The 24,424-nt window shown below is 44.8% G+C and overlaps 1 protein-coding gene across 2 annotated transcripts in view; it reads right to left on the bottom strand.

The window, feature by feature from the left end:
• Plcl2 (phospholipase C like 2) overlaps positions 1-24,424 on the bottom strand; it is a 189,702-nt gene that overhangs the window by 38,995 nt on the left and 126,283 nt on the right. For both annotated transcript variants that reach the window (XM_059281998.1, XM_059281999.1), the window contains exon 4: positions 12,329-12,404. In XM_059281998.1, the coding sequence (XP_059137981.1) occupies positions 12,329-12,404 (76 nt within the window). The remainder of the gene's footprint in view (positions 1-12,328; positions 12,405-24,424) is intronic.

Here is a 24,424-nt window from a genome sequence, read left to right as displayed (position 1 = left end):
TCTTCACAGCTGACGGCTTCTGGCAGGGGTGGAGGTGGGGAAGGACTCAGATTTCTATAATGGGCTGGCCACTGGGAGTTTGACCATGCGCCAGTGAGTATATGGGCAACACAAATTGGACTAGGTATATTTATTTCCTTCCTTCCTTCCTTTTCTTTCTCCTTGGGGTGGGGGTGGGGTCAGAGTCAGGGAGTGGACCTAGAAGGACTAGGAAATGAGTGTGATTGGGGTATATTATATGAAATTCCCAAATAATCAATAAAAATATTATGTTGGAAAAAAGTGTTTTTCAAGTGTGTGTGGAGTATATAGACATGTTCATGTGGATATGTGCACATGTGTGTGCAAGTGCATGTGCATCTGTATGTGGAGACCAGAGGTTGAGACTGTGTCTTTCTTCAGCCACTCTCCACCTAATTTTTTGAACAAAGTCTCTTACTGAACCTGGAACTCACACACTGGCTACACTGACTAACCAGGGAACTTTGCATGTCTCTGCCTCATCCCCTGCAGCAGGATTATAAAGCCTAACACACCACCTTTGAAAGGGGTTCTGGGGACCCACACTCAGGCTAACATGGCACACGGCAAACACTTTACTAAGTAACTCCACGGGCCAGTTATTGTTTCTCTACATGTCATTTCCTTCTAATCTAAACAGCTCAGATTTTGAAATATACAGGTATTTGTTTCACATAACTATCTGGGTATTACTTCAAAATACTTATATATAAATGTATAATTTAAACACTTTAAGGGGAAGTTTCAGGAGCTTCACATTTAATAACAAAAGTCAAGGTAACATTGGTAGACTGTCAGGTTTAGTCAAAAGTAACAAATGGCTGTACAATTTTCAAATGATCTAATTAAACAAACTCAGAATATTAGTGCAAGTACACATTATTCTAGAGTATACTGAAGAGAAATTTTGATTTCTATTGTTTATATTTCTCATCACAAATAATACTATAAGTAAAACCTTAATCAATCCTAAGTATAAAACACATTGAACACACATATAAGTGCACATATATTTAATAAAAACACAAAGAAGCAACTCTTGCTGTGAAAGCAGATGGGCCAAGTCAAAAGCAGAGTATCGTCTCCTTATCCCACTAAAATTAGAGCCATTTTTCCTAATCAAATACAAAACAATATAAATATAATGGTTACAGTTTCTTCTATAAATTTGAAATATAAGAGATTAGATACAGTATAACATGTGGCCAAACTTGGAAACACACTCATGAGATACATTGATCTTAAAATGACATACTTAAAGATTAGTTGTATTTTGCCTTTTAAACTATTTAAGTGGTTTTGAAGTTACTAAATTAAGTACAGTAGGCTTTTGCTTCCATGGGTTCTATATCTGTGGATTCAATTAATTGCTGACAGAAAATGCTGTAACCACACTAACAATTATTTCTCAGCTGAAAATTTACTTTGCTGTCTGTCCTAAAGATTTCTCTTATCAACAAAATCAACACAAGAGCATCTGTGTGTGTTTCAAAAGATGGAAATCAAAGAGTACAAATTTTTAAATGGTGTCAAAACTTAACTAGATTGCATAATTTTAATGTATTTCCAATTTTCCAAATTAGGTAAAGTGGGCTATTTCCTAGAAGATGGAATCTATAAGACAGGACATTTAGGACCTAAGGAGAAGTCAACCAATCCGCAGTATTAAAAGTGCTGCAGCACAGCACCCCACTGCCTGAGAGCAAATGGGGCCCTCAGATCAACATCTTCAACTAACTGACACATAGCACATTTTATAAAGACAGCCTTGGTCAAGGGCTCTGCCCCGCGCAGGGTGAGGTCTGGTGTGGGCGGCTGCTGTGAGTGTGCTGTGAGCACAGGGCGTCTCATCTGTGTCCGCGGAGGTGTGAAAACACAGTTACTTCCCAGCAGCCCCAGTCCTCGTCTCCTGTTCTTGGCCATCTTTCCAAAACAATCTTGGCATTAACAAAAGCCAAATTATTTTAAGATGGATTTTGAACTGTTAAATCTCATTCCACATAGCCAGAATAGATAAGCCAGGTCTCTTAAATATAGCCCTGAAACCAGATGGGTGACAAGATCCCTGTGATGCCAGCCACAGCAGTGCCATTTGTGAATGGATTCCATGTGCTCTCCCACTCCGCCAGCATTTCCCATCTGGGTAAATCTAGGTGAGTGAAGTTGCATAACTTATGTTTTGTGGAATTTAACTGCCATGCACACATATGTGACTCACTCAGTTAATAGAAGAAGCACTAAGTTCAGCAAGATACTCCTCCTGTCCTGTCACAGAGAGACTCAGGGGCCTCCTTACCAGATGAGGCTTGCTCGTACCACCCCACGCCCCACTTTTGGTGAGAGCATGGAATACTTCCCTAGAATCAGCAAAACCTCAGGTTTGTTCTAAAATACTGAGTATATATATGTACATGTGTATGCACACACACGTATATAAACACAAATAACCACACCGTGTAGAGCCCACCCCATCAAAATCAACAATTGCCTGTCTGCAATTCTCTTACATTGTATTTACTTTTGGACAGATAATATGGTTCAATAAGTTAAAAAGCATAAACCTACAAATCAATACACAGAAAGTGTCTTTCCTTTCTCCATCTATCAATTTTCAAGTCCCTCTCCAGCAGAGCTGTGACCTCTGAGGAACCCTTCCAGAGAGGAGGGACCATAGCCATAGGCTGTTCTTCTATCTCATCTTACAAAATAAATAACATAAACAACATGCATTTTTACATACATATGTATAGTATGTGAATAAGCATATATATATATACATATATGCACACACATACATATTATATCTAATGTTCGTTATATAGATGTATAATGCACCTTAGCAGGGCCTTCTTGTTGGATATTTAGATTGTTCTCAACATTAGAAGGAAAACTTTGCCAAGTCTATAATCATATCTGTCTAAAGACTCTATAAAACAGAACTGCCGACTCATATATACAATTTGCAATTCTGAAATTTCCCACATGGCTTTCCTAACTCTGAACCCAACTTACACACAAGACAGTTACCAGTTTTCCTGTCACCCTCACCGGGTGCACCAGAGGGTGCTGAGGGCTCTTCAACGGATCTGATGGAGGGAGGGCGGCCAGCATCCCTTCCCCGTGGCTGCCTCCTCCTCCCTTCCGCGTGGCTGCCTCCTCCCTTCCCCGTGGCTGCCTCCTCCTCCCTTCCGCGTGGCTGCCTCCTCCCTTCCCCGTGGCTGCCTCCTCCTCCCTTCCCCGTGGCTGCCTCCTCCTCCCTTCCGCGTGGCTGCCTCCTCCTCCCTTCCGCGTGGCTGCCTCCTCCTCCCTTCCGCGTGGCTGCCTCCTCCTCCCTTCCGCGTGGCTGCCTCCTCCTCCCTTCCCCGTGGCTGCCTCCTCCTCCCTTCCGCGTGGCTGCCTCCTCCCTTCCGCGTGGCTGCCTCCTCCCTTCTACGTGGCTGCCTCCTCCTCCCTTCCGCGTGGCTGCCTCCTCCCTTCTACGTGGCTGCCTCCTCCTCCCTTCCCCGTGGCTGCCTCCTCCTCCCTTCCGCGTGGCTGCCTCCTCCCTTCCGCGTGGCTGCCTCCTCCCTTCCGCGTGGCTGCCTCCTCCTCCCTTCCGCGTGGCTGCCTCCTCCCTTCCGCGTGGCTGCCTCCTCCTCCCTTCCGCGTGGCTGCCTCCTCCTCCCTTCCCCGTGGCTGCCTCCTCCTCCCTTCCGCGTGGCTGCCTCCTCCCTTCCGCGTGGCTGCCTCCTCCCTTCCGCGTGGCTGCCTCCTCCCTTCCGCGTGGCTGCCTCCTCCCTTCCGCGTGGCTGCCTCCTCCCTTCCCCGTGGCTGCCTCCTCCCTTCCGCGTGGCTGCCTCCTCCTCCCTTCCGCGTGGCTGCCTCCTCCTCCCTTCCGCGTGGCTGCCTCCTCCTCCCTTCCGCGTGGCTGCCTCCTCCCTTCCGCGTGGCTGCCTCCTCCCTTCCGCGTGGCTGCCTCCTCCTCCCTTCCCCGTGGCTGCCTCCTCCTCCCTTCCGCGTGGCTGCCTCCTCCTCCCTTCCGCGTGGCTGCCTCCTCCCTTCTACGTGGCTGCCTCCTCCCTTCCGCGTGGCTGCCTCCTCCTCCCTTCCGCGTGGCTGCCTCCTCCTCCCTTCCCCGTGGCTGCCTCCTCCTCCCTTCCCCGTGGCTGCCTCCTCCTCCCTTCCCCGTGGCTGCCTCCTCCTCCCTTCCGCGTGGCTGCCTCCTCCTCCCTTCCCCGTGGCTGCCTCCTCCTCCCTTCCGCGTGGCTGCCTCCTCCTCCCTTCCGCGTGGCTGCCTCCTCCCTTCCGTGGATCAGCACTCTCACCTGGACACTCGGGCTGCTGCACCTCAAGTGCCTGTGCTGATTTTGTGTAGAAGCCTCCTGACGTAGAAGCCCTGGAGGGCCAGGTATCCACAGTTTCAACCCACAGTCACGTTTGTATTTATGTTTTCCTAACTCATTACCTCCAGTCTAGACTTCTCTTCTCAACCCTACACTGGGAAGTCAGCAAGGCAAGTCACATTTAACTTAACCCCGAACGAGCCCTGATCTTTCTCTTCTCACACTCACACCTGCTCAGGTCTCCTACAGTGGTAAACAGCAGTTCCATCTCTCATGGATGGGACAAAGAGCTCAAGTCTCACTCATCTTTTTGTCCTACTACCCATAAGCAATTTACTAGTAAATACTACCAGCCCAACCTTCAGATTGTTAGTTTGGGCCACACAGAAATTGTTCAATGTGTCTAATGACCACATTTGCTGACTTAAGAGTTCAGTAGAAAGCCCTGTGCCCGGATCCCAGTCTTATCTGTCACATGATGATAGAGAGGTTTGCTGCTCTGTGCAAGCTCTCCCAGGCACCGTTCTTGGTGTCTGGAGTGTGCTATGAATAAAGAGATGCCCAAGCCTGAGGTTGTATCTTAGATGAAAGAAAACAGACACTGCCTGTGAACACAAGTAATCATAAGGTACGCTAGCTAGGAGGTACTGAGCGAGGTCAGGACGCTGCTAAGCTTTTGGAACTGCCCTTGCTTCCTTTCCTCTGCTGTGATAAAACACGGTGACAAAGTAGTGTAGGGAGAAAGGATTCACGCGGCTCACAGTTCCAGGTTACAGTGTATCACTGCAAGGGAGTCACAGGAGCTTGAAGCAGCCACCAGCAGAGAGAAAGAAATGCATGTGTGCCTAGTGCCCATCTGGCTTTCTTTACTCTTGTACAATTCAGGACTCAGACCCAGAGAATGGTGCCACCCATAATGGGTAATCTCACACAAATTAATGTGGAATAAAGACAATTCCTAAGAAACATGCCCACAGGCCAGCCTGATGCAGACACACTCCCAAGTGATTCTGGACTGTGTCAAGTTGACAAAACTCAGCATCAAAAGGGTGGAGGTATCTGTCTGAATCAGAGACTTGATCATGTCCCAGGATTTCCTGCACTTCTTTCCAGCCCTTTCTTCATAGGAGGGTTTTCCCACCCCAGTAGCTCCTCCATCTGGGTGACAGCCTGTGTTACACAGGTCTGACTTCTGCCCCAAGCTCTGCTTCATGATGAGGCCCTCTAAATCTTGCTCACTTGAAATGTCCCACTCCTTCAGCAGTTATGATCCTTTTTATATTATGTTGTGGTACGCTATATTCTGCTGTTACGTCATGTTATATTACATTATATTACACGATAGTATATTGTACTGTAATGGTTTCATTATAAGGATTTGCATTTGAGAGCTGACAAATCCTCAGAAATCATCTAGGCTAATTTATCTTGGATCTGATGATTCCTATTAGGGGTATATGTGACTTTTCAAAATATTCTAGCATTTGTGTGAGAAACAGTGACTTGCCTGTGTACTTCAATTATGGCTCTTGGCTGTACCAGGCAATTATAACAGACATAGCAACCAGAGAAGTTCTTTATTCAAGCGGCAGAGCTAAAAGTTAAGGACGACACCTGACCCCACCTTCAGCAGCCGTGGAAACCATCAAGTTGCTACTTAGATGGAAAGGATGTGTTCAGAGACTGTGTTCACAAAGGAAGAGCAGAGGGAGACACGGCCGAGGAGTGCAGCTTTGGGATTTGATCCCAGGGCATGTGCCCCAGGAAGGGCAAACCCCTGCAACTTCCCTCCCCTTGTTTATGGCAAAGGAAAGTGTCACCAGTGGAAGTTATATACAAAAAAGGTGCCAGTGTTCTGGAAGGATGCTGCCTGCTGCTCAGTCACCCAGCCAGTCTGTATCTGCTGCCGGGCTGTCTGTCCCTGTGAGGGCAGAAGGAAAAGACACAGGGCCAAGGGTGCGCCAGAAGGTAGGTCTGCTCTACTTTTCCCTGAAATGAGAAGTTCTCAAACTGTGGGGTGCTCAGAACAGTTCATCCCTGAGCAGTATATGGCAGTATTTTAGAGGGACTCTATCTCCAGGAGCTTCTGACTAGCCTCTGAAACATCACCACGCAAAGGGTGATGTCAAGAGTGAGTGAAGTGGGCGTGTCAGAAGACAGGGGCTTCTAGGGACCAGTTGCGTGCTAACTTTGGGCTGTGAACGAACTGTCACCTTTGTGATCCTTCCCCTTATACCCACTTAATCAGTGATGAGGGGAGGAAAGAGAGCAAGGAATGCCAGGGGCCTTGCTACCTCTTGGCTTCCCAAAGCTTTCTCTGATTTTTACTACTCAGCTGGTACGTGCATCGGAGAGGGTCTGTTGAGTCTGTTAAGAGAAAGGCTACCTTGAGATCATGACGATCATTTACCTCATTACAGGGATGAAGACACATATTAGGTTTTCCAAGGAGGTCCAGATGTTTGACAGCCTCCTAGGGCCTTGTCATCAAAGGGCTGCACTTCACCTTCAGAGTTAGGTAAAGAGTTAAGAAGCCATTCCCTTTTCCTCAAAACTCATGCGGATGTGCTGTAATTTACATATCCTGTAACATTATATGAAATGACTGTTATAAAATCTGTTCATCTTTTTAAGTAGCTGAACTTAAGTCATTCTAAAATACTGCTCATGCAATTAATCTTAGGTCATTGCACCTAAGCTGCTATCAAGGAATTGCATGCCACCAAGAGATAAAGCAAGGCCGAGAAAGGCTCACGTGACTGAAGTCACAGCCCTAGCCACTGCAAAAAGCGCACGAGGACACCAGGCAGGTTTTACTTCTGTAACAGAGCTGAGAAACACTCAGCCGCCAGAGAGCAAAAGTCAGAGCCTCCTGGGTTTCCTTCTGCAAATCTTTCCAGACAGAACACTAGCGACCTGCTGTCAGCAGGAATCTCCTGTGACTTGCAGTTTTCTGTGCCAGGCTAAACAAAACCATGAGAGAACCATGTGATGATGGACTGCAGCTCCCAGGAATATGGGAGGCTCCAAGGGAGGCCTCTGCCTGGAACTCACACCAGGTAGGCCTGTCTACACCCTGCTTACCCTCCCCACACAGAAGAGTGCTGGAGCCTCACCTGCTTCAGGTGAGACAAATCTATCCAGGTTGGCCACAGGGTAGATGTCAACTGCTCAGCAGACTAGAAACAGCAAACAGAGACAGAATAACAGTAGGATACAAATGGGAGCTTGGAAACCTGGTGTGAATGAGCAGTAGGAAATGAGAGCTGAATAAAAGGAGATACAATGACATTATTAACATTCACCAAAGAAGAAAGGACATGAACACACAGCAAGTAGGATATGGGTGCACAGGTAGTAGGGTCTCCAAACTTGAGGCTTTGGAAAAAAATCACTGTATTAAATCATAGCCTTGCTACAGATGTGCCTCAAGATGACTCAGTCATCAGCATAAAACTTCAAAATAATTTTTGAAAAACATATTTAAGATAGCACAGCTACATAGGACCCAATATGGAAGAAGTCCCACGAACCAGGTAAGAGAACACAATAAAAGCTTTCTCTGTCTGCAGGATTGCCTTACACCCTTCATTCAGAAACGCCATTCCGAGGACCTGCGTGGGGGCCCCTGGGAGCTTCCGCATCCGGAGGCTGGGCATCTACACCTCCAACGGCGTGCATGAAATTGCTTGTTAGACCCCCACCCGCTCCCACTGCCACTGTGCCAGCTTCCATGCAGCTTTCCTGGGGCAGCAGGTGAGCAAGCATCACGCATCTGACCACTTGTGGGGCTGATCTGAGTTCCTGAAATTTTGCTGTTCCTGTTCTCTTTGTCTTTATGGATTTTTGCCTTAAAAAAAAAAAGCCTGTGGTCATTTTATTGAGGTTTCAAGAGGGAATGGATTAAACAAAGGTGTTAATTCTTTAACAGGAAGTGTATAATTGATTTAGTCTCCTCCAGAGACAATTTTCCACTTAAAACTACCTGATAAAAACATGTGTTTCCTTCTAGTTAATTTTCCTGACCTTCAAGAAGCAAGTCAATCCAGTGATGAGAAGAAAACCCACAGGCCAAAGCAAGGCTATGGCTTTGGACATTGGAGGAGAAAAAGAAATAGAGATGAGTAGGAAAGATTTTTTTTTCTAGAGGAATTTAGCAGATTTTATCAGTGTTTATAAATGTTTAAAGAATACTTTTTATGACACTTCCTCCTCTGCAGGTTCCTGCTCAGCTGTCCCACACGCGTCCCTTACCACTTACTCACTTGAGAAAGGGTGTGTAAGTTACACACACGTGTCCCTGAAGAGGTCTGTCCTTTATTACTCCTTGGTCTTATTCATATGGTGCTCAGACATTGCCTCCTGCACCACCTTTCAGGATCGAGTTTGTAACCAGATTCTTCAGGTGGCACTGCTGAGACCTGGCTGCACACACACACACACACACACACACACACACACACACACACACACACACGCGCGCGCGCCCCTGTCCCCAGCTCCCTCTCCCACCTGCTCCCCCAAGCCATCTCTGTGGTAGTGTGTCTCTGTGCACCTCCAGAAGAGATTTCCATTCTCCAGGTCTTATCCTTTCTCTAAAGTCACATTGCTTTTGCTATCTCAGAAAAGGGTCCATTCCTCCTCACCTTATGGTTTCCATTTCTTAACTCTGCCTGTCTTTTATTTTTTAAGTGTGTGTGTTTTAACATCTTCCTCTTTACTGAGTCCTTTATACTCCCATGAACAGCGTGTTCTTATTAAAATCTTCCTTACCCCTCAATTCTCTCTGCCACCAGCTTCTCCGGAAAGAACAAACTAGAGAAGCCTTGCCACGCATCAGCGCTGTTCCAATGGCTTGTTCACCTGCCCTTAAGGCTCCGTCCCCCGGGGCCAAACTGCCAGCTCTTCACAGTTGCAGGTCTTCACCAGGGAGTAAACCTCGCCTGCCCAACTCTCCACTTAACACCAATGATACATCATTCCTTTTCCTCAAAATCTATTAACGCTCAAGGAATCCAAGCCTAGGAGCAGTTTTTAAAAAGTGACTGGGGTGGATGCTGGCTAGAAATGTTATTTCCACTGAATTGTTTAAATGAAATGTTATCTAATAAGAATATAAATTTGTGTTTAAAAGCCAGAAATACTTCTCAGTTCTTTCTTATGACATCTTGGTGACCTGTACCTTCCTTTGCAAGACTGAAGTTCTGCAAGTGGAGAAATTACTTCTAAAGTAAAAATCTTACACAGAGGTCTTTTGAACTCAATACAAATTAGCAATTCTTCATATGACTAATGACTATATGTCCTTACAATAACTGTAACATGAAAAATGAAAGACCAGAGCTCTAAGGGTTCCTGCGTAGGTGGCAGCCAACAGGTAATCTTGGTTTGCCTATTAGTAGCTTTATGCCCAGGGCTAACCTGGAGCCTAACACAGTGGTCACCCTCCACCTCTCATCAGAATAACCTCTGCTATACAACACTCTGCTAAGTGCAGCACACATTTCCTTATCAAAATCAAGCTGAACAACACAATCCTATCATAGAAGAAGTTATCATTTTCATAAACCAGTGAATTTGCAAAAAAATGACACAATCAAATAGTTGAATTAATAAATAGTTCTTGTTTCCACAAAATTCAAAATACTCATACATGTGTTTAACAGAATACTTAATAAAAGTCAACTCCCATTTTTCTAGTTAACACTCAAGCCAGCACTCCTCACGGGATGTTAGAACGCGTCTCGGGCAAGATACAGAGTGTGACAATATACAATCTTGGTGCTGTAGGAAGCTGTCCCATTTAGAAGATGGAATACACTAATAAAATGCCCAACTGAAGTTCTGCCGACTGAAGGGAGTGAGTGGACTGGAGGCCTGAATGGAACACTGTAGTAACCATAGGCCTAGGATCATGAAAGGTCCTCAGAAACATCGGGCAATTTCAGAGCTGGCAGAGGACGATGGGGAGTCTTACTGGAGGGTTGAGAATGTGATGAGGTAGAGCTCGCAGGGAAAGGCGGGGAAGGGCAGCTGCAGCGTGACAGGACTCTTCCCTTCCTCCTTCACTGCTTTCACAAGCACCTTCTCAAGACTGCCAAGAGCCCCAGTGATCCTGCCTTTTCAGATCCTCACATGCAGCTGTCAAGCCTGTCAGCTCGGTGGCCTCCTGTTTTGCTGCAAACACCAGTGTCTCTGCATCTCCTCATGAGTGAGCTGAGAGTACTGAGCCACACTAAGCCAGTGGTCCTCAACCTGGGAGTCACAGCCCCTCTGGCAAACCTCTACCTCCAAAAAATATTACAGTTATGAAGTAGCAAAGGAATAATTTTATGTGGGGGTCCCCACAACACGAGGAACTATATTAAAGGTCACATCACTAGGAAGGTTGAGAACCCTGCTCTAAGTACCCAACATTCCGACCATTTTCATATATTCTGCATGATTTGAAGATTCTAGAGGGATAAAACCATACTTTTCACATTTTGGTATGTAAGAGCTACCAAAAGCCTTATACATACAGAAGTTTAAAACATATTTATTAAATGTAGGAGCAGATGGTATATGATGAATCTTATATAATATTGGCAAAATAGTGGGAGCCTTGGTTGATGGCCTCGTTTGTAAGTAGGAGATCAGATCTGCATTCACACCTAATTTAATGCATGATTCTATGTAGGACACTGACATGTCAAAATGGCATTTGGATGGATACTGTAGGGAAAACTAGCTTGGAAAGAACTAGAAATAAAAACATTTTACTAACAGTATTTTACTGACAAAAAAAATGTAGATTTGGGAGTTTGCTGATTAGTCACAAATATGAATATTCATCCAATAAATAACAAAAATTTTCACATATGCTTTTATTTTCAATCTACTTTAATTCATTTCTGAAAAAAGTGACTTTTAAAAAGCCCAGCAATTATAAACTCTCTTTATTTTAAAGACACCCTAGAAAACAAGGTCAGCCTTATTTAAAACTTGAAATAGCTTCATGTTAGAACCTTCCAATCTGATACTTGAAGTTGGAGAACTGAAAACACTGTATTTTTATCACAACGTAAGACACTTTAAAAGTATTACAGCTACAGATATCTGCAGATGGTCCCTGATTTATGAGGGCTCAAACTTGTGACTTTTTAAACCTTATCGTGGAGGGGAAGTGGGAAGAAAATGTAGTTAAAGTTTTGATGTTATTCTCTCACAAGGCTAGGCAACAACAGTAAGTCGTAGCCAGCAGCCATGTGTTATGGGGCAACAGTTTATGCTCTGCAGTGCCCTGCGCTGCTAAGCCACGCTGCTTAGCAGGGTGGCGAGTTCAGTGCATTTTTACTACATGGCTTTTTAAGTTTATGAGACGTTCACGGCAACAAAATCCCACTGTCTATGAGGCTGTTCACACAAGCAGAGTTCTATAGCGCAGTGTGGTAATCTATCAACACCTGAAAATGCAGCACACTGAGCAGCTGGAAGGGGGCCTGTCCTTTCTAAGAACCGTTCCTTTGCTCCAACCTCTCTCAGCACCTTGGAAACGCACAGGCAGCTGGCAGGAGGTGTGCCAGCAAACACAGAACTTTGGAGAGATCAATACAGGCTCTCAATCACAGCTGCATGTTAGAAATGCCTAGGATGTTTGAGTTTTGGAGACAAGGCTTCACTACGTAGCCCAGATTGGTCTTAAACTCAGCACCCTCCTGCCCAGAGTCCCAAGTGCTGGGATTACACATGAGCCGTCATGCTCAGATCATCTGCAGGGTTTAGTAGTTAGGAACCTCCCAGCCAACACGTCCAACCAATGTTGATATATTCTGAAAGCTCTCTCCAGGTGAATCCATTATCTGGGGTTGGGAACCAATGAATCAGTGTTTAGCCATGGAAAAATACTTGTCTTATTTGTTTTATTGACAGAGTATCAAAGCAAGGACATAATTGTGAGGAAAGCCGATGATGGTGTTACTTTTGTTTTAAAGAAACTCACTCACCTGCCTTCTGGCAATGTACAATCTTTTCATACACAGCATCTGCATTTTCAATCAGTGCCTTGAGAGACTGCATCATCTGTAAAGGAACAGCCACACATGAGATGACACACAGGCAGACAGGTGTCTCCACATCTGTGAGACAGTAGACCTGTACTCCAGTTATCTCCACATCTGTGAGACAGTAGACCTGCACTCCAGGTGTCTCCACATCTGTGAGACAGTAGACCTGCACTCCAGGTGTCTTCACATCTGTGAGACAGTAGACCTGCACTCCAGGTGTCTCCACATCTGTGAGACAGTAGACCTGCACTCCAGGTGTCTCCACATCTGTGAGACAGTAGGCCTGCATTCCAGGTGCAGTTATGCTAGAAAACACTGGACTTGCCTTGGACAGGAATGAATGAAAAGTTATAAATAAATGTGTGATCAACCCATCTAAGGGTTCTTCTGGGTTTTTTTGTGTTTTGTTTGATTGTCTGTTTTTGAGGTATGGTCTCATACCGTAGTCCAGGGTGTCCTGGAATTCAGTAGATGGCCCAAATGGCCTTAAAACTGGACAAATTTCTCACCTCAACCTTGTATGAGCTAGGATTCTAAGAATGAGCCACTGTGCTTGGCTTTGGCCCAAGTTCTAAATACCCCTGCTTTTGCTTTTTGGGAGGGTGATCATTTAAAAAAATGTCCAAATTCATTTTACAAACATCTCTAACACCTAGAAACTTGAAACTTTCACCCACTTTAGCCAAAATGTCTTCATATGATAATTAGTTTAAAGAATTCAACAGAACTAAGGATGTAACTCAGTGGTAGAGCACTCACTGAGCATACTCCAGGGCCTAGGGTTCAATCTCTAGCAACACATACACACTCTCATACACACATTCCCACACACTCTACACACTGACCCCCCACACACACACACACAGGAAGAAGAGAGGGGAAACCACTAATAGTGTGTGATACCATTCACAAACAGTATTCAAAATACCCCATCTCTTAAAATGTTTCTCTCAATCTTTTTTTGTTTGTTTGTTTTGTTTTTGTTTTTTGAGACAGGGTTTCTCTGTGTAGCTTTGCGCCTTTCCTGGAACTCACTCTGTAGACCAGGCTGGCCTCGAACTCACGGAGATCCGCCTGCCTCTGCCTCCCGAGTGCTGGGATTAAAGGCGTGTGCCACCACCACACGGCTCTCTCAATGGTTTTATTCGGCACCTAGCTGAGGGATCAGGAGTTAGACAGACCCCCGGTAGGCAGTCAGGTAAAGAAAGGGGATGAAAACAGTGAACTTCCAAAACGGCTGGCTTCTTGCCCACCCTCCTAACCTGGGGCAAAGTCTGGCAACTTAAAGGCCTTGTGGATCTGTGCTCTGGCCAGCAGAGCCCTGCGACACACTGGCTAACAGCTGAAGGCCGGATCAGACTTGGGCTAAGCAGCCATCCTGCTTCTCCACAAACTAAAACCACTACATTAGGAGAGGAAGGCCCTTCAGAGATTTTTTAAAAGGCAACCCCAGGGAAGAGACCAAATTTTCAGGTTCCTGAGGGTCCCCTCTGTTTTGGGGGGTCCTTTTTTCCGTTTTCCTGTGTGCCAACTGTATGTGTATATTTCCTCACCTCTGACTTTCTTCAACTTCTGATTTTGTCTGCTGTGTTCAACATTTCTTCCCTGCTACCTTTGGCTCAAGAGTTTTCCTGCTTTTTATTTTTTTTAACTGAAGAGAAAATGAACCTGATTGAGACTCCTAGACATGAACCCATCTATTCCTTTAAATTTTACCTTGTTTTGCTTTGTATTGCTTATCACTAACTCCCATCTTTTTTATTTTGTAGTAATCAAATATACAGATTGAATTATTTGTATATATCAGAGAAAACCACACTTTTGCTACATTTATTTAAAATATAATCCACCATGCCTCTTAAGCACACTAGATTCTTACAGTAGTTGGATGCACTGATCAATTTCCTGTGCTTTAAGACATAGGAGACAGCAAGTTTAACATAGCTTTATGTTCACTGAGGACACAGAACCCCCAGCCTCTTAGAGGAGCTTGCACTTTGGAATCCAATATTTTAACATTCACTCTTCAAGCTCTGAGTAATTCATGTAAATTAAAATATTCTGGTTTACAGCTTACCATATTGAACAGGCGGTGAGAAAAGGAACAGTTAGGAACTCTACTGTGCTGACATCACGTCACTTGTGCCATTACAAATCTGCACACTGAAAAGGTCCAAACCATTCTCAGTAACCTTTGTTCAGCTTTGATGCTAAGTCAAATGAGAGTTATGGAGCAACAAGCACTTTTCCATGCAAGGTCAGTTGCCACAGCTCATTATCAAAGAACTGGCTAATAGTGGCCCATCAATAAAGCAGGACAGGAAAATACCGGCAATAAAATGAACCCAGTTGTGAGGCAGAGGAGCAGGCTGGATGGAGAACAAAACCACAGCATCAACACTGGCTCACTGACACACAGAAACTCACGGGACAGAGAAGGCACGTGTCTATGAGTTCTAGCCCTGGGGCATCCTCTCATGAGGACCATATTAAATCTTTCAGAATAACACTCTTCTTGTAAAAGGCATTTACTAAAGACATCACACCTCATAATGCAAGGATTAAAAACTGGCTCAAGGAAGACACTCGCAAATGGTGGCTGTCACGGCCGAGTCTCCATTAACTCAGGAGGCCTGGCAGAGCATTTCCTGCAAGCTCAAAATTAGCTGATGAGTATGCCTTCTCTTCATACGCTTACTGGCGATGCTGCCAGCACACGACTAACTTTGGTGCTACTTGGAAAGTCTGCTGTGCAGCTCAGAGAACCAATATAGCACACTGTTACTATGAGAAGCACCTTCCACTGAGAAGCACCTTCCACGGAGAAGCGCCAGAGCTTAAATCGTTCTATCTTTCCAGCTGCACAGCACATGCAAGCCTTGAACAATGCTTGGGAGAAATCTCAAGGGTGTGGACCGGGAAGCTCTTCTGCTCCCTTATGCTAACTCTGTAATTGTGTGTGTGTGTGTGCGTGTGTGCGTGCGTGCGTGCGTGCGTGCGTGTGTGTGTGTGTGTGTGTGTGTGTGTGTGTGGTGTTATCTATGTGTATGCAGGCAGAGTGGTTTTGCCCCTCTTGGTTGGTGGCTCATCTCTTGCTCTCTCTTCCCCTCTCCTCCCATGACCCAGCTCAGTCTGGCCAAGTTCACCATAGTTCTCCCAAATGTCTCTGTCCCTGCTTATGCTCTCCTTCTTACCTATAATAAGCTTTCTCCTCCACCATAGCTAGGAACAGTCATAGCCTTCCATTTTTTTCATTCATTCTGTGTGCCAGAATCTGAGCTAAGTGCTTATGCAGAATGAAGAAATGCTGTTGACTGAGACTAAGGTAGGGAAAGAAGACAGATACACAAACAACTACCATGCATTGCTATTCTAGCCAGTGAGCTACTGGTGTGATACAACACTAGTTAGGCACAGGCCTTTGGTAGGGTGTGTAAGGACATCCACACTGATGCCTACGTAGAGATCTGTGTGTGGCTCAGGTTTTACTACAGAGTCCTTGCTGGGAACGATAGTGAGCATGTCCCCCATTCTTCTAAGCAGTGTGCACAAAGGAAGGAGGCTAATACTCAGGTGGAGAAGCGACAGTCTGGTCTATCAGTAAACAGCAGCAGACACTCACAGACATGTTAAAGGGGAATTCCAGAGGGAAGCATCCCGAGAGAAAGCAGCAACAGAAAGCAATCAGCAAAGCTGGCAGGAAGAAAAACCTGCAGTCTTTAGGCAACACACTCACTCCGTCACAGCTGTTGGTAAAGGTCCGCAATATTTCCATTTGAAGAAGGAATCAGTAGTTTATAGGATTGTATCTTTTTATAGTTTAGGGATATTTACAATTAAATTAATATTTGGTAAAGACTAGCTCCTGGTCCTTGTCCAGAGAATAGAATTCACTAACCTCTAATCCTGCAGCTGTTACATACTCTGTAAGGCCTCGAGTCCTTCTGGGAAGCCCTCTGGGCTGAAGGCCCCTGTGGCTGCAGTAGGACAGGGCTAGGTGTGGCTTTCCTAAGGGACAGCTGCTGTCTTCCCTCCATCCCACTGGCCATTATGATTGAATGGAAATATGTGGCTCTGGGGATTCTGCAGGCGCAGCAGGAGAATGGTTCAGTAAGAAGCAATTCCTGTCTGGGTCTGCTATTTTATAGCCAGCAATTATAGTATGAATGCTGGACAGATGAATCAAGACGTAAGTAATTCTCGCCTCCTCCATACAAAGTCTAAGTGCTGTATCTCATAGGACTGCTCGCTCACACGATCCATGTGAGGAGGCTGGGCTCTTAGCTTCACAGATCTGAACAGTGAAGAGCCGTCTGAGAGGTGAGCCACTTTTTCAGGGGGATCTGGTACTATGGGCCATGGCACTGAAACTGACAAGCGGGTCTGGCCGTCCCATTTGCCTCCAAAGCCTCTGACTGTCCTCAGCACCACGACCTTCTGTGTAGTGACGACTCAAGTGAAGAGGGAAAGGTAGTCCAATCAGGACACACCAAAGCAAAGGGACTGTCACTCCTGTGAGCAACGCAGTCACTAGCTTAAAGTTGTTAGTTTCCTCTGAAATTTCACAGTTTATTTTTCCACGCTGGAGATCACAGGACCTGTCGTGCCCGCAAGTATACTGCTGCTGGGCGCCAAGACCTTTCAAATGATGTTTCAATGTAACACCGAGAAAACATGTGTTTAAAATATTATAGTAATAAGCAAATTACTTGACAATGCGCAACAGTGTATTATTATGAAGGAAATAATGTCTACCAGTGTGGAAGCACTGGAGTAAACACCTCAGAGATGAGTGCTGACTGAAGCAGATGTGTGGGGAATGGGTAAGTTCCTCACGTCATCCCGTCTTCTCTGTGTATATCACATTGATAATGCCAACAGAATACAGGGCCAAGTAGAGGGGCTGATTTTATAAACACTGTTTACAAAACTCAAGTGAAATAGTTTCCTCACTCTCTATTCAGCACAGATACCCACTGCCAGATGGAAAAACCAGCCACGGGCATGGCCATTATTATTCTGTCCAAAATACCTTTATACAGTCCACTGCTAGTGGGTTTGTATTACTTGTTTACTAGTAGCTCCTAAATTTCTAACGCTAATGCACTAGGAAAATATGGATTTAACATAGCTCAGAAATCCGTCTAATAAATCTGTTCAACTCTAATACAAGGTTTTAATACAAAACCAAAGCAGACGGAAAGAAAATTTCAACTAAAAGAAAAAAAAAAGTTAAAATATATATTTTATTAAACTAGAAAATCAGAAATGCCTTTCATAAGAGAGTTGTTTTGAAAGTAACTGCCCAGGTTAACCTAAGGTGTGTAATAAAACCATGAGAAGAACTTACTACTTCTCACTGTTGGTATCCATTACTGCTTTATTTTCTGTTTGAAACTTGCTTCTCAACAATTAAGAGAAGTTTGGTTTTGGAATAAGAATGTTAACGTTTTAGTATGAGGATTTTATATCTAGTTTTTAGATGATTTTGGTCACCCAAGGAACACAGATTTTCTTAACAAAAGTAGTTTGTCATTAATTTTCTTTGGGTAACAAAAGTTTCAATAACATCTTCTGAGTTATCGAGTTTTTTCCTTTTATCTTCTCTGAAGATCCCTTATCTCCTATACCTTCCTCTGCTCATCCCTGAGCTGAACAGGTGGAGACGCCTGCGGTACTTCAAGGTAGGCTGCACAGTCTCAGGTATCCTAGAGCAAAATAGCTTTGTTCTTTTACGTGGAGTCGTGATTATTTACAACTATTAGTTAAGAATTCCCAGAAACTCATCATTTAAGGATCACAGTTTACAAACATGCCGGGCACTGAATGGACCTGACCCTCCACACTAACGTTCCTGGACTTCTTCACGTTAGGTCAGGTGGTGTCCAGGCACGACCAGGCTTGGGAAAGACCCTGGGTGGACAGGGCCAAAGGAGAATGTGTCTGAGGACTACAGGAATAGGGATCCACACTGCAAACATGAGCTGGAGATGAGGTCTTCGGAGGACAGGCACCAAGTCCATCTAAGACTGTCTCCTGCCACCAACCAGAGCTGTGTGAACGGCAGCCACCCCGTGTCTCCAAGATTAATGTGCTGCTCATGCGACACTCAAGACATTGTTTTCAGACATTGGAGCAAAAATTAATAAATGGGACCTTCTGAAACTGAGAAGCTTCTGTATGGCAAAGGACACAGTAAATAAGACAAAATGACAGCCTACAGAATGGGAAAAGATTTTCACTAACCCCACATCTGACAGAGGGCTAATCTCCAAAATATATAAAGAACTCAAGAAACTAGACATCAAAATAATGAACAATCCAATTAAAAAATGGGATATAGATCTAAACAAAGAATTCTCAAAGGAAGAATTTAAATGGCTGAAAGACATTTAAGGAATTGCTCAGCATCTTTAGTCATCAGGGAAATACAAATGAAAATGACTCTGACATCTTACACCTGTCAGAATGGCTAAGATCAAAGGCACTGTAGGCAGCTTATGTTGGAGAGGATGTGGAGCAAGGGAAACACTCCTCCACTGTTGGTGGGATGCAAACTTGTACAGCCACTTTGGAAATCAGTATGGCAGTTTCTCAGAAAATTGGGAATCAATCTTCCTCAAGACCCACACAATGGAATATTACTCGGTGGTAAAAAGCAATGACATCATGAAATTTGCAGGCAAATGGATGGAACTAGAAAATATCATCCTGAGTGAGGTAACCCAGACTCAGAAGGACAAACATGGTATGTACTCACTTATAAGTGGATACTAGAAGTAAAGCAAAGGATAACCAGACTGCCACCCACAGCTCCAGGGAGGCTAGCTAGTAAAGAGGACCCTAGGAAGGACGCATGGATCACCCTGGGAAGGAGAAGTAGATGAGTTCTCCATGAGTAAACTGGGGATGATGGGTGGGCAACGGAGGGTAGGGGATGGGGGATGAGAGCATAAGGGAATGGGATGGTTGAGCTGGAACAGGGATGGAGTGGGAAAGCAATGAAAGAGGTACCATGATGGCGGGAGATATCATGGGGATGGAGAGAAACCCAGTGCTAGGGAAGTTGCCAGGAATCTACAAGGATTACCCCAGCTTGGACTACTAGAAATAGTGGAGAGGGTGCCTGAACTGAACTGGCTTGTACCAAGGATCAGATCGGTGAATACCCTAACTGTCACCACAGAACTTTTCTCCAGTGACTGATGGAAGGAGATGCAGAGATCCACAGCCCAACACCAGGCCGAGCTCCAGGAGTGCAGTCAAAGAGAGAGAAGAGGGATTCTATGGGCAAGTGCATCAGGATCATGATGGAGAAATCTGCAGAGACAACCAAACCAAACTAGTGGGAACTCATCAAAGTTGGATCAATGGCTGTGGAGCCTGCATGGGACTGGACTAGGCCCTCTGCACGGTAAAACAGTTGTGTAGCTTGATCTGCTTAGGAGGTCCCCTGGCAGTAGGATCAGAATCCATCTCTGGTGCATGAGGGGGCTTTTTGAAGCCCACTACCTATGATGGGACACCTTGTGCAGCCTTGAGGCAGGGGGAAAAGGCATGGACTTGCCTCTACTGGATGTGCCTCCCTATGGGAGGCCTTGCCTTCTTGTTGGGGTGTGTGGGGGTGGTTTGGGGGGAGGCTAGGGGGCGGGAGGAGGGAAGAGGGGGATCTTTGATTAGTGTGTAAAGTGAATGAAAAAAATTCTTAATAAAAAAGTGAGTGTTTTAAAAGGGTCCTGAGGGTTCCTCCACTGTGAAAGGAGTGAAATGCTTCATAAAAGAGGCTTCTAACTTTGCTCAGAGAATTTTTCTTTTGCCTTCTACCATGCTCTGATGAAGAATTTCCTTACTAGATGTTGGACTTCTCACCCTCCAGAATTGTGACATAAATTACCCAGCCTGTACTATCCAGTCATGGTAGCACCAATGGCTGAGACAGTCTTCAAAGCTCATAAGCCAGAGCCAGCTTGTTGATTAAGAGAACCCAAGGGAGCCTTCTGGCATCCACACTGGGCAGCTTACAGCCACCTGTAACTTCGATCTGACAACCTCTTCTTAGCCTCCGTGCATTCACTTGTACATACTCACACTGAGACACATGTGTAGACACTAATGGCTCAGCAGTTAAGAGTGTGTACCGCTCTTCCAGACCACCAAGTCTGCGTCCCAGCACCCACGTCAGGAAGCTTACAACTGCCTGTAACTCTAACTCCTGGAGGGTCCTATGCCTCTGGCTTCTATGGTACCTATAATTACTCACATGTGTATACACACACACACACACACACACACACACACACACACAAAATTTAAAATAAATCTAACCCCCCCCCACACACACAATATAGTCTCCCCTCTTCCCCTCCTGCCCACTGGAGACAGGTCTCTCTATGTAGCCCTGGCTGTCCTGAAACTCATGGTAAAGACAAGGTTGACCTTGAACTTTTAGAGCTCTGTTTGCCTCTGCCTCCCGAGTGCCAGGTTAAAGGTGTGTGCCATCAAACCCAGCTCACAACATACCTTGTAATACCTGGACAGAATACAAAAGTTCTACACTTTAACTGGGGCATGAATGGCTTATTACTGTGGGAAATGCTTCCAATAAAATCCAGTTTCTCTTTCTATCTCACAATGGAAGAGGACTGTGGCCACATCCAAATGTTAGGGAGGAGACAGGGGACTAGTCATCTTCACAGGGCCTATATTATCACTTGGAGTTGTGGTCATCAACTTTTTCAAGATCACTATGAAAATACTATTTAAATAAAGAACTGTCTCCAGAGTAACTGGCTCTGGTCTCCTCATAACCCTTCTCCTTTACTTACAGAGCTTTCACTACACAATCACTGAAAATTATAGGAGGGCCCTAAATAAAACTTTCAGAAGAACCTAAAGATTTGCCTGAGCTGCTTCGACAGGAAGAAACATACTGTGATGAGGAAGAAACATACTGTGATGCTGCTACATACAAGACTTATACGTACAAGAGGTGGAAAACGTTTAAACAATGAAAAAATATCCGTTGTCTCAATTCATTTTAGAGAAAAGAAGAGTTTATGGGTGGGAAAGGAGCAAAGAGCCAGCCTGGACACAATGTGGAAATCTACTGTAGAGTTTGGGGTTCATCACAAACTCTTGACCACTTTAGGCAGAGATGTGCTGTGACCAAAGTAAAGTCTCACACCCACAGATAATCCTGGGAGGCAGCAATGGAGAAAAGGGAGACTCTCCAGCACCAACTAGAACCAGGCAAAGTTTAGCTCTGAAATTTGGAAAATATAAATGTTCTGCACAACTACAGTAGCTAAGAGTTATGCTTGTATTTGGGAAAAAGGAGCTTTAAAGATCAATGAGCCTCCAGGGATCACTGATAAAGAGGGGGCTGAAGACTGTAAGAGCCAGAGATGGTGGATGGTTATCAGTAAGCAGTGCTCTCCAGACACAACAGAACAGATGCACATATGAACACAAGTGATTCGGTTAGCATGTTCAAGATGTATGCAAGCTCAGGCTGGAAAAAAAAAAAGATCTCAGCACGAAGGCCAGGTGGTGGTGACAGCGCACGTCTTTAATCCCAGCACTCAGGAGGCAGAGCCAGGCGGATCTCTGGGAGTTCAAGGCCAGCCTGGTCTACAGAGTGAGTTCCAGGACAGGCTCCAAAGCCACACAGAGAAACCCTGTCTCAAAAAACAAACAAACAAAAATCTCAGCACGAAGGGGCAGAGCACAAACCCGAGGACCACCTACTTGAGGAGCTACTGGCATTCGACAGCTTTTGGGACAGCCAGAGCCAGTTTTCCTTACGGGTGCAACCCTGGTAGGTCCCCTAGTATACTGACTTACTCTCCAGGGGCTAGCCACATACCCAAGAACACTTGAGTGACACAGGAGAGAGAGGTGGGGGAAGAGGAGGGGGGAGGGAGGGAGAGAGGGAGGGAGGGAGAACACATAAACATGAATTTGGGAGGGTGGAGGTGGATCTGGGGAAGAGCTGGGGGTAAATACGATCAAAATAATCCTCAAATAATTAAAAGTGGAAGAGTAATGGCATCAGCAAGCGTTCACTGATGGGTGAGGTGAGTCTCTGGAAAGAAGTCCACCATTAAGGGAACTCTGCATTGTCATTCGTAATCTTGGATAATTGTAGAGAATGCAACTGCAGTGTCAACAATGCTGTAATGATGCTGCATATTGCCGCCCCCCCCCCCCAAGAAATCACTACACTATCTAAAACTGCATAATTAAAAATACAGGGCTTTATAAGGAAAAGGTTGTTAAGGGCAAAACACTGAAAAAAGTTGAAATAACATGAATCAAACAGAACACTAATCAGATAAGAGCAGTACCATAATTTCACACACTGTGAGAAATGTGGCAGTTTACCTTGAAAAAGCCCTGAAGAGGAAGTAGGCATTGGAAGTCTACAGCTTGTGCTGTGAGCTGCTATGGGGTGGTTCAAGGAGAGTACCTGAACTCTCACACAAGTAGTACTACAACATATGATGCCAATAGCTCATAACACACTCAGTCAACCAGGGAACTGGCAGGGGCTTAACGTTCAGTTCACCCAGGCACGGTTCTGGTTCATCTAGTGGTTTTGTTTTTACAGACAAAATTGTGCCTAAGGAGGTGTGAAGTTTAAATTATTTTATGTTCCTAAATGTATCAATTGGGTACAAATTTGAACAAATCTGCATTTTCAAATCAAGTGCAATCCCAGTATTCACTATGGAGGGTGAATATTTCCAAATCTTTCTGATTTCTTTTTTTTTTTTTTAATGAACGTAATTTTAACCATTTCCTATCATAATCAACCAAAACTTAGCTGTGCCATCACACAAGTCTACTTACATAATACACTCAACTGTTCTTGTATCTTGCCAGAGAAGATGCCAAGTGCTAAATAAACATGCAGTGTCTGGAGGTTGTGAGTGACCCCTGACCCCAACTCCGAGAGCCAAGAATTCTCTGCCTTTTCAACCTGCTCTAACATTTCACAACTTTCATGTCAGAGTGAGGGTGGTTTCTCAGGGGTCGGAGAGGCTTTATGCCACATAGCTGTCACCTAAGCAACAGGACATCCAGATCCTCTTGTGCACTGGATTGCAGCTCGCAGAGCATTAACACTCCATTTATCTGGCTGAACTCTCACATTATACGTCTCTCTGACCACAGTAAATGTCTCTATCAATGGAACTTCAGTGCAGTTTCTGAAATGACTCAAATAGAAGGTAACAGCCAATGCTTATTATACACAGTACAGTACAGGCTCTTCTTACTGAAATAATCACTTGAATACAGTAAAAATTTCATGAAAATAAATAGTGTCTTGCAGTCAAAATTATTTACAACCCAGAATTCTTGCCGGTTGCTGTGGTAGCTTATGACAGCACGTAGATCAACTAACTGTTGGTATTTGTGGATTTTTCTGGGAGGCACTTCCAGCATTAGCCACTAGAAGTCCTTAGTAATACACATTTGCAAGCAGGGAGGTGAGGAGAAAGGAGCTGAGATAATAGGGAACAGCACAAAGAGGAAAGCTGGAGAGAAATCTACTTCTCAAAGAATAAACTGGGGCGGGGGTGGAGATCAGGGGGCAGACGGACAGGCGGACAGCAAGCCCACAAAAGTCACAACAGAACTTCTGGAGACCTAAAGCTGAATGCACCAATATCTGTGTTTGAAGCAACATGAGATAGTTTTATTTTATGCCACCAACTGAATAAATGAAAGTCAAAACCAAGTTTCTAGTTCTGGCCTAAAGGGGACATGGCATTGCAGAGGTCTCCTGTCCCACCAAACACCTGAAACAGAAAAGGGCTCAGGGAAGCAGGGCTTCTAACTGTCCCCAAGAGTTAGCTGTGAAGTCAATGTAAGGAGATGTTTACTCCACTCTAAACTGTTGGTTAGATTTTAAATTCCTGAATTTTAAATTTTAATTTAGTTTTAAACCAAAATATTAAAAATACAAGTGCTCTTTAAAAAATACGTTATATCAAACAGAATTTCCAAAAAACAGAATTTTATATTTGATCT

This window comes from Peromyscus eremicus, chromosome 16_21 (genome assembly GCF_949786415.1).
Source record: "Peromyscus eremicus chromosome 16_21, PerEre_H2_v1, whole genome shotgun sequence".
Lineage (NCBI taxonomy): Eukaryota > Metazoa > Chordata > Mammalia > Rodentia > Cricetidae > Peromyscus > Peromyscus eremicus.
Note: the sequence above shows the minus strand (reverse complement) of the source record. Positions and strands in the feature narration are given on the sequence as shown.